The sequence below is a fragment of the Rhincodon typus genome, chromosome 3, assembly GCF_021869965.1.
Source record: "Rhincodon typus isolate 14 chromosome 3, sRhiTyp1.1, whole genome shotgun sequence".
NCBI lineage: Eukaryota > Metazoa > Chordata > Chondrichthyes > Orectolobiformes > Rhincodontidae > Rhincodon > Rhincodon typus.
The window spans coordinates 124,205,683-124,216,135 of NC_063334.1; the positions used below are offsets into that span (position 1 = coordinate 124,205,683).

General features: G+C 45.2%; 1 protein-coding gene across 5 annotated transcripts in view; it reads left to right on the forward strand.

The window, feature by feature from the left end:
* Positions 1 to 9,980, forward strand: part of LOC109938682 (pikachurin) — a 111,668-nt gene extending 101,688 nt beyond the window's left edge. For all 5 annotated transcript variants that reach the window (XM_048595385.1, XM_048595386.1, XM_048595389.1 and 2 more), the window contains 2 exons: positions 8,878 to 8,981; positions 9,519 to 9,980. In XM_048595385.1, coding sequence (XP_048451342.1) covers positions 8,878 to 8,981; positions 9,519 to 9,673 — 259 coding nt within the window. In that variant the 3' untranslated portion in view covers positions 9,674 to 9,980. The remainder of the gene's footprint in view (positions 1 to 8,877; positions 8,982 to 9,518) is intronic.
* Positions 9,981 to 10,453: the final 473 nt, after the last annotated feature.

A 10,453-nucleotide genomic window follows, 5' to 3' on the forward strand; every position in this document is an offset into this window, starting at 1 on the left:
CATCTCCTACCGACTAACCTCATCCCGCCCCCTTGACCTATCCGTCCTCCCTGGACTGACCTATCCCCTCCCTAACTCCCCAATACACTCATCTTTACTGGCTCCATCCCGGCCTCTTCGACCTGTTTGTTTCCTCTCCACCTATCCTCTCCTCTATCCATCTTCTATCCGCCTCCCACTCTCTCCCTATTTATTTCAGAACCCCCTTCCCCTCCCCCTTTTCTGATGAAGGGTCTAGGCCCGAAACGTCAGCCTTTCTGCTCCTATGATGCTGCTTGGCCTGCTGTGTTCATCCAGCCCTGCACCTTGTTGTCTCTGGCCCATAGGAAAATGGTTGTAATTGTTGGAGGTCAGTTATCCCAGCTCCAGGACATCACTGCAGGAGTTCCTCAGGGTAGTATCTGAGGCCCAAACACCTTTTGCTGCTTCATAAATGACCTTCACTCCATCATAAGGTCAGAAGTGACAATGTTGACCGATGATTGCACAATGTTCAGCATCATTCATGGCACCTCATTTACTGAAGCAGTCCATGTTCAAATGCAACAAAATGTGAACAATATCCAAGCTTGCACTGGCATGTGGCAAGTAATATTTGCGCCACACAAATGTCAGGCTATGACCATCGCCAATAAGAGATAATCTAACCAATGCCCCTCTTCAAATCCACAACCTCTACCATCTAGGACAAAGGCAGCAGGTACATGGGAACACCTCCACCTGAAAATTCACCTCCAAGCCACTCACCATCCTGACTTGGAAATATATCACTATTCCTTCACTGTCACTGGGTCAAAATCCTGGAATTCCCTCCCTAAGGACATTGTGGGTCTATCTGAAACACATGGCTGCAATGGCTCAAGAAGGCAGCTCTCCACCACCTTCAAGGGCAACCAGGGATGGGCAATAAATGCTAGTCCAACCAGTGACACCTACATCCCATGTATTAGTGTTTAGAAAATTATTTACCTCAATACCCGTGAGGACCGATGCCAGGAGCTCCTCTCTTGACCCCTCCATTTGACTCTGAGATTTCTCACTGTCCAATTGTTATCCTGAATCAATTAAATAATCAATTAAATTCAATTAAATATTGGGATTATCCAGGCCAGTGGCCACTATCCTGATGGCAAGATAGTATCAGAGCAGCACAGACTGGAATCACAAGCCAGAATCCCAGACGCTGCGAACTATGTAGGAATTGTCTTGGAAATTAAAATTTCCATTGGGCTACTCCTCTGCTTGTGGAACCTTCCAAAAATATCCAGTGAAAGCAGAGAATTCAGAGTATAATGCTGTTGTTAAGTTAATATTTACCCAGGGGATTAAAAATTTGCTCGAAGTCCCCAGTTTGACACTGGACACCCCACTCAGTGTCAGCCCCTCAACAGCTGACAAGGTCAGCCCCATCCTGACACAAGCCATGGTATTCCCCTCCCCAGCACCCTGCACTGCCAGACTTGATAGCATCCCGCTTCCTGACTCGATACCTCCTGATCTGACCTGATACCTTCCCCCAACACAACCAGACTCTCCCGCTCAAAACCCAACATCCTCCAACCTCATTTATTAATAGCACACTCGATCTGCCTCTGCCCATCCCACACTGCCCCACCCTGATTCACTGAAAGACACTAAGAACTCATTCACTTTCCTGGCTCCCTTGGCACAGCTAGCACCCAGCAAACTGGGAATTTATGATTTACCCAGCTGGCAATTTACCCGCCTGGCCTCATCACCTACCCAGCAGCCTTCCCCCTCACCCATCTGGTTCTCAAGGCTGGTACTCAGGAGACATAGTGATGGAGTGATAACGACATTGGACAAGTAATCCAGAGACAGACAAATGCCACTCAGTTCAAGGACAATTAGGGAGGGGCAACAAATGCTGCCCTTGCCAGTGATGCCCTGATCGCATGAAGAGGCTAAAGAAAGAAAACTTAACCTCTCACATGGTGGGCACTCTAAACCCCTCATTTACCTTCTATCACCAATTCTCAGGACCTGTCAAAGTGGTTCTGATTCTGGGGGCCAGTTAGCTCAGTTGACTGGATGGTTGGTCTGTGGTGCAGAGTAAAGCCAAAGCAGAGGTTCAATCCCACACTGGCTGAGGGTACCATGAAGGACTGTCCTCCTCAACCTCTGCCCTCATCTGATGCTTGGTGACACTCAGGTTAAACCACCACCAGTTATCTCTCTGCAAAGAGAGAATAACCTAAAGTCCTCTGGGACTGTGGATCTTTTAATTCCACTGGACAGAAAGACATTTGAACATGGAACATGCCTTGGCCATTCAACACCTTGGGCCAGTTCTGCTATTCAGTTCACTGGCTAACCTGATTGTAATCCCAAATCCATATTCCCACCTACTCTTGATAACCTTTCATGCCCATAAATTAACAAAAACCTATCCAGCTGTCTTAAATTATTCAAAGATTCTCACTACCACCAGTTTTTCAGGAGGCCATTCCTCTCAATAATAAGTATACCATTTTGGATACTGTTGTGGGGGATGACCTACCAGGGAAGGCCATAGCGGACAGGTCTCTGGCACTAAGCCTGGCCCTGTAGCACAGAAGGGAAGGGGGAGAATAGGAGAACAATTGTAGTGGGGGATTCAATAGTAAGAGGCAGAGACATGCGGTTCTGTGGACACGAACGAGACGAACGGACGGTATGTTGCCTCCCGGGTGCCAGGGTCCGTGATGTCTCGGATCGTGTCTTCAAGATCCTTAAAGGGGAGGGTGAGCAACCAGCAGTCATGGTACACATCGGTACCAATGACATAGGTAGAAAAAGGACTGATAATGTGAAAAAATAGTACAGGGAGTTAGGTTTGTTCAAGAAGGGGAGTAGAGACAACCCTGGTAATTATAGACCGGTGAGCCTTACTTCGGTTGTGGGTAAAGTGTTGGAAAGGATTATAAGAGATAGGATTTATAATCATCTAGAAAGGAATAATTTGATTAGGGATAGTCAACACAGTTTTGTGAAGGGTAGGTCGTGCCTCACAAACCTTATTGAGTTCTTTGAGAAGGTGACCAAACAGGGTGGATGAGGGTAAAGCGGTTGATGTGGTGTATATGGATTTCAGTAAAGTGTTTGATAAGGTTCCCCATGGTAGGCTATTGCAGAAAATATGGAGGCATGGGATTGAGGGTGATTTAGCGGTTTGGATCAGAAATTGGCTAGCTGTAAGAAGACAGAGGGTGGTGGTTGATGGGAAATGTTCATCCTGGAGTTCAGTTATGAGTGGTGTACCTCAAGGATCTGTTTTGGGGCCACTGCTGTTTGTCATTTTTATAAATGACTTGGATGAAGGCGTAGAAGGATGGGTTAGTAAATTTGCGGATGACACCAAAGTCGGTGGAGTTGTGGATAGTGCGGAAGGATGTTGCAGGTTACAGAGGGACATAGATAAGCTGCAGAGCTGGGCTGAGAGGTGGCAAATGGAGTTTAATGCGGAAAAGTGTGAGATGATTCACTTTGGAAGGAGTAACAAGAATACAGAGTACTGGGCTAATGGTAAGATTCTTGGTAGTGTGGATGAGCAGAAAGATCTCGGTGTCCATGTGCATAGATCACTGAAAGTTGCCACCCAGGTTGATAGCGTTGTTAAGAAGGCGTACAGTATGTTAGGTTTTATTGGTAGAGGGATTGAGTTTCGGAGCCATGAGGTCATGTTGCAGCTGTACAAAACTCTGGTGCGGCCGCACTTGGAGTATTGCGTACAGTTCTGGTCACCGCATTATAGGAAGGATGTGGAAGCATTGGAAAGGGTGCAGAGGAGATTTACCAGGATGTTGCCTGGTATGGAGGGAAGGTCTTATGAGGAAAGGCTGAGGGTCTTGAGGCTGTTTTCGTTAGAGAGAAGAAGGTTAAGAGGTGACTTGATAGAGACATACAAGATGATCAGAGGATTAGATAGGGTGGACAGGGAGCCTTTTTCCTTGGATGGTGATGGCTAGCACGAGGGGACATAGCTTTAAATTGAGGGGTGATAGATATAGGACAGATGTCAGAGGTAAGTTCTTTACTCAGCGAGTAGTAAGGGCGTGGAATACCCTGCCTGCAACAGTAGTAGACTCGCCAACTTTAAGGGCATTTAAATGGTCATTGGATAAACATATGGATGATAATGGAATAGTTTAGGTTAGATGGGCTTCAGATTGGTTTTACAGGTCAGCGCAACATCGAGGGCCGAAGGGCCTGGACTGCGCTGTAATGTTCTATGTTCTATGTTCTATGTTGGAAGCTGAAGTCCGGGAAAAACAGGGTAGTTATCTCGGGGTTACTACCAGTGCCACCTGATAACGAGGTAAGAAATAAGGAGAGAGTGCAGCTAAACACGTGGCTACAGGGCTGGTGTAGGAGGGAGGGCTTCCATTATGTGGATAATGGGAGCACATTCTGGGGAAGGTGGGACCTGTACAGGAAGGACGGTTTACACCTGAACCGGAAGGGCACAAATATCCGGGGAGGGAGGTTTGCTCGAGCTATACGGGATGGTTTAAACTAGATTGGCAGGGGGTGGGGAACCGGATTTGTAATTCAGAGGATGAGGTATTCAGCCTTCCAACAGACACAACAAGGAGTGCGGTTGTTAATAAAGAAATGTGCTCAATGGAGCGTAATTGTGGACACAGAGATGGTTTGACGTGTGTATACTTCAATGCTAGAAGTATCAGAAATAAGGTGAATGAACTTAGAGCATGGGTCAGTACTTGGAACTACGATGTTGTGGCCACTACAGAAACTTGGGTAACTCAGGGACAGGAATGGTTGTTGGAAGTTCCAGGATTTAGATGCTTTAAAAGAAATAGGCAGGGTGGTAAAAGAGGCGGGGACTGGCATTGCTAATCAGGGCTAGTATAGCAGCTACTGAAAGGGAGTTCGAGAATGATATGTCTACAGAGTCAGTTTGGGTTGAGGTCAGGAACAAGAAAGGACCAGTCACTTTGTTGGGGGTTTTTTTACAGACCCTCTAATATTTGTAGAGAAGTGGAGGAGCGGATTGGGAGGCAGATACTGGAAAGGTGCAGAAGTCATGGGTGACTTCAACTTTCCAAATATTGATTGGAAACATTTTAGTTGTAATAGTTTCGGTGGAGCGGATTTGGTCTAGTGTGTTTAGGAAGGATCCTGACAAAGTATGTAGATAGACCAACACGAGGAGAGGCCACTTTGGATTTGCTGCTTGGCAATGAACTGGGCCGAGTGTTAGACCTGTTGGTAGGAGAGCATTTTGGCGATAGCGATCATAACTCTGTTACTTTGACAATAGTCATGGAAAAGGATAGGTACATGTAGCAGGGTAAGGTTTATAATTGGGGGAAAGGTAATTACAATTCTGTTTGGCAAGAATTGGATAACATAAAATGGGAACAGATGCTGTCAGGGAAGAGCACTATTGAAATGTGGAGATTGTTTAAGGAATGCATACTGTGTGTGCTCGATAAGTTTGTCCCTAGCAGGCAGGGAAGATGCGGTCGAGTGAGGGAGCCTTGGTTCTCAAGAGAGGTCAAACATCTGGTTAAGAGGAAGAAGGATGCTTATATAAAGTTTAGGAAACAAGGATCGGAAAAGGCTCTAGAGGGATACAAGTTAGCCAGGAAGGATCTGAAGAAAGGGCTTAGGAGAGCGAGAAGGGGGCATGAGCAAACCTTGGCAGATAAGATCAAGGAAAACTCCAAGGCCTTTTACACGTACGTGAGGAATAAGAGAATGACCAGAGAAAGGGCAGGGCCGATCAAGGATTGTAAAGGGAATTTGTGTACGGAGCCTAAAGAGATAGGAGAGGTCCTTAATGAATACTTTTCTTTGGTATTCACATCTGAGAGGAACCTAGTTGTCGAGGAGGACAGTGTGAAACAGGCTGGTAGGCCAGAAGAGGTCGATGTCAGTAAGGAAGATGTACTAGGAACTTGAAGATAGATAAGTCCCCCAGGCCTGATGGAATTTATCCAAGGATTCTATGAGAAATGAGGGAAGAGATCGCAGGCCCTTTGGCGATGATCTTTTCATCCTCACTGTCCACGGGTATAGTGCCGGAAGATTGGAGAGAGGCAAAAGTCATTCCCTTGTACAAAAAAGGGAATAGGGATAACCCTGGAAATTACAAGCCAGTTAGTCTTACATCAGTGATGGGCAAATTATTGGAAAGGGCTCTGAGAGATAGGATTTATGATCACTTGGAAAGCACAGTTTGATTCGTGACAGTCAGCATGGATTTGTGAGGGGTAGATCATGCCTCACAAACCTTATTGAATTCTTTGAAGAGGTGACCAAACACGTGAATGAAGGTAGAGCAGTGGATGTGGTATACGTGGATTTAAGCAAGGTGTTTGATAAGGTTCCCCATGGTAGGCTTATGCAGAAAGTAAGGAGGCATGGGATAGAGGGAAATGTGGCAGATTGGATTCAGAATTGGCTGACAGTTAGAAGACAAAGGGTGGTACTGGACAGAAAACATTCAACATGGTGCTCAGTTACGAGTGGTGTACCACAAGGATCTATTCTGGGTCCTCTTCTATTTGTGATTTTTCTAAATGATTTGGATGTAGGAGTGGAAGGGTGGATTAGCAAGTTCGCGGATGATACGAAGGTGGGTCAAGTTGTGGATCGTGCGGAGGGCTGTTCTAGGTTACAAAGGGACATTGATAGAATGCAGAGCTGGGCTGAGAAATAGCAGATGGAGTTTAACCCTGAAAAGTGTGAGGTGATTCATTTTGGAAGGACAAATTTGAAAGCAGAATACAGGGTTAACAAAAAGATTCTTGGCAGTGTGGAGGAGCAGAGGGATCTTGGGGTTCATGTCCACAGTACCCTGAAAGCTGCCACCCAGGTGGATAGAGTTGTTAAGAAGGCAAGTGATGTGTTAGTTTTCATTAATAGAGGGATTGAATTCAAGAGCCGTGAAGTTATGCTCCAGCTATACAAAAGCCTGGTTCAGCCACATCTGGAGTATTGTATAGTTCTGGTCCCTCATTACAGGAAAGATGTGGAAGCGTTGGAAAAGGTGCAGAGGAGATTTATCAGGATGTTGCCTGGAATGGAGGGAAGGTCTTACAAGGAAAGGTTAAGAGCGCTAGGACTTTTCTCTTTCGAACAACGAAGGATGAGAGGTGACTTGATAGAGGTGTATAAAATGATCAGAGGTACACATAGAGTGGACTGCCAGAGACTTTTTCCTAGGGTGGAGGTAGCTTTTACGAGGGGGCATAGTTTTAAAGTGAGTGGAGGTAGGTATAGTGGAGACGTCAGAGGTAGATTCTTTACTCGGAGAATGGTCGGGGCGTGGAATGCATTGCCGGAGAGGGTAGTGGAGTCGGCTTCATCAGGGGCATTTAAGTGGCTATTAGTTAGGCATATGGATGATAGTATAAGGTAGAGGTAGAGGTTAGATAGACCTTAGGTTTAGGGTAAAAGTTCGGTACAACATCGTGGGCCGAAGGGCCTGTACTGTGCTGCACTGTTCTATGTTCTATGTAAAAGAGTTCCAAAGACTAACAGCCCTTTAAGAGAAACCAATTCTCTTTATCTGTTTGAAATGGGTGGCCCCTGATATTTAAATAGTGACAATTCTAGACTCTCCCACCTAAGAAAACATTCTTTCCATATACACCCAGTCAAACCTGACAGAATTTTAAATGTTTCAATCAAGTCAACATATAAACCACAGAAACCACTGACCGCTGACAAAGGAGGCATGGTTTCAACAAAGATCTTGTGCACTGCTATAATAAAACAAAGAACGGTGGGTGTTAGAGACCTAAAACAAACAAAAATAGAAACTGCTGGAGCAACTCAACAGGTCTGGCAGTATCTGTGGAGAGGGAAACAGAGTTAATGTTTTGAGTTCAGTGACTCTTCTTCAGAGCTGATTTTTAGCTGGGAACAGGTAATATTTCTGCTGATGATATGGGGTGAAGGTTAAAGGAGTGAGCAGTAGGTGGAGATGGAGCCAAGAGAGAGAGAAATAAAAACAAAGGCAGACAAACATGTCATTGATAATAAGCAGGGAAGAAGAGAAGCTTCTGATTCCTGAATAGGTTCATAACAGGAGGCCACCATCCAGAAATCTCCAAAAGTAAAAGTCATCTAAAGGTAAGTTGGCATCTTTGAATTTGATCATACCATCTTGGCCAATATTTTCTGTCCCCCGTAACACACTTTGTTCTTTTGGCACCTTCCTATGTTTGGATCAGGCTTGATTCATTTGGCCTTGAGCTAAGAGATCCTCTGCAGGACCAAAGATACTAATTCCAACTCTTGTTTTCTCACCCATCTTCATCTCCTTTGCTTACTTTGATTTTCAATCCAATTTTTATTCACTACAATTCCAGTTACATTCCACATTCCCTACTCCCTGCTGCCTACCCTCACATTCTGCCCTGAGTTACTGTCACTGCTGTGCCAAGTCCCATGCAGCCAGCACCCCTCTGCCCATTGATCTTGACTGGTTCCCAATCCAGTAATACCTCAAATTCATTCTAGTTTACAAACCCATTTGTCTCCTCACTGTCTTCCTCCCTCCTTATCTCCACAATCTCCTTGAATCCCATGGCTTAAGCTTCTGTGTTATAGGGCACTCTCAGACAGTCTGTCAGTCAGTGAGTATATCAAGGTGTACAGTTCTCTATGGCAGTGAATGTCTATTTATGGATATGATTGTATGCAGTGATATGAAAGCATGGATCAGCATTTGTTGTTTTTGTGTCAGGAGATTGATGAAATGCTTAGATAAACAACTGAATCTCCTGATTGTGAGTGTTTTACCATGTGTGTGTCTGTGTGTCTGTTTGTGTGTCGGGTACAGTTGGCTTCTTCCAGATCTCTCTGCATCATTCACATGTTTTGGATGTCTGTGTGATGTAGGGATGGGCAGTCGGGAAAGCTAACGGTCGATGATTATGGTGCGAGAACTGGCAAGTCCCCAGGAATGATGCGTCAGTTGAACATGAATGGGCCACTCTACGTCGGTAAGAGGCAATTGGCAAATACCAATAAAATCCACATTTTGTAAACAAATACAAAGAAGTTGTTTACAGTCAGGAAAGAGCCTACTCCACACAGGAAGTAGCTCGCAACACCGAGGCGGCAGTAACCTCTGCACCAGAAAAAGTTACCACTGCACAGCAAAAGGTACTTACCATTACAGGGAATAGCTCATTTTTGAACAGGAAGCAGTGGCACATACTCAGGAAGTAACTCCCTTCCGTCAGGAAGTGGCTCCCCCTACACAAACTGGCCTCCCATACACAGGAAGTCGTTCCCTTCAGTCAAGAAATAGTTCCCCATACACAGCAAGTAGCTCTCCATGCATAGGAGGTAGCCTCCTATACACAGGAAATAGCTTCCCATGCACAGGAAGTAGCTCATTTCACAAGTAACTTCCTACACAGGTGTAAGTCCCTCCATACAAGCAAGGTTTGTTTAATGCAGTCACTGAGAATGTTCTCCTAATGAAGGAATCTAGTGCCTAAATTTTTTTTTTGTATCTTTTCCTGCAATGTCAGGAGGGATGAAAGAGATCGCCCTTCACACCAACCGCCAGTACATGAGGGGCTTCGTGGGCTGTATCTCCCATTTCACCCTCTCAACTGATTACCACATCTCACTAGTGGAGGATGCCACAGATGGAAAGAACATCAACACCTGCGGGATCAAATAACTCTTTCCAGCGTGGAGCTGTGCAATGGTAGGAGGTGGGAAGAGGACGGCAAAGGAAAAGTGTTACCCCTTCCCCCAAACCAAAATAACACTTGGACGATAAATATCTGAGCAATAACAGAGATTGGGAACTGGCAGTTACAAGACGCTCCATTTTGATGGGCTTTCAATGGCAACCAAATAATTTAGTTCCATCATTTCAGATGGACATTATCTTTTTCCTGGTTGAGTCACTCGTTTGATTGTGTCCTGCTCTTTTCCAATTAAATGACAGCTCTTGGTAGACAATGGGCTGGACCCTGATCTCCCTTGATGTGTAAATTAGTCTAAAATAATAGATTTCTATTGGGCAAGGCAAGTGTCCTGGAGCTTTGTTTGGTTTAAGATACCGAGTGGTCAACACCTGGTTGAGTGGCAGTGGAATGGGCTTGAGGGACTCAGTGGCCTCCTCCTATTCCTGCAGCGAGTCCTTGGAGCATTTGCTAAAGCTGCTGCACAAGACCATAAGTCATAGGGGCAGAATTGAGCCATTCGGCCCATTGATTGAAATGGAACTTTCGTTGTCGTCCAAGTGATTTATTCTCAGCACAAACTGATTTGTATTGAAGTTTACCGCTTATGCCAAGATTAAAGGGCGTGGGAAGAAGGAAAAAATGATCAAGGGTTAAAAGGAATGTGGGCAGATCAGAGGAGATAGTTAGAGAGCTGGCAGAGAAAATTTAGAAAATCATCCACAATGAGAGGTATTGCATTTTAGTAAAACAAACAAGGACAAGACTTG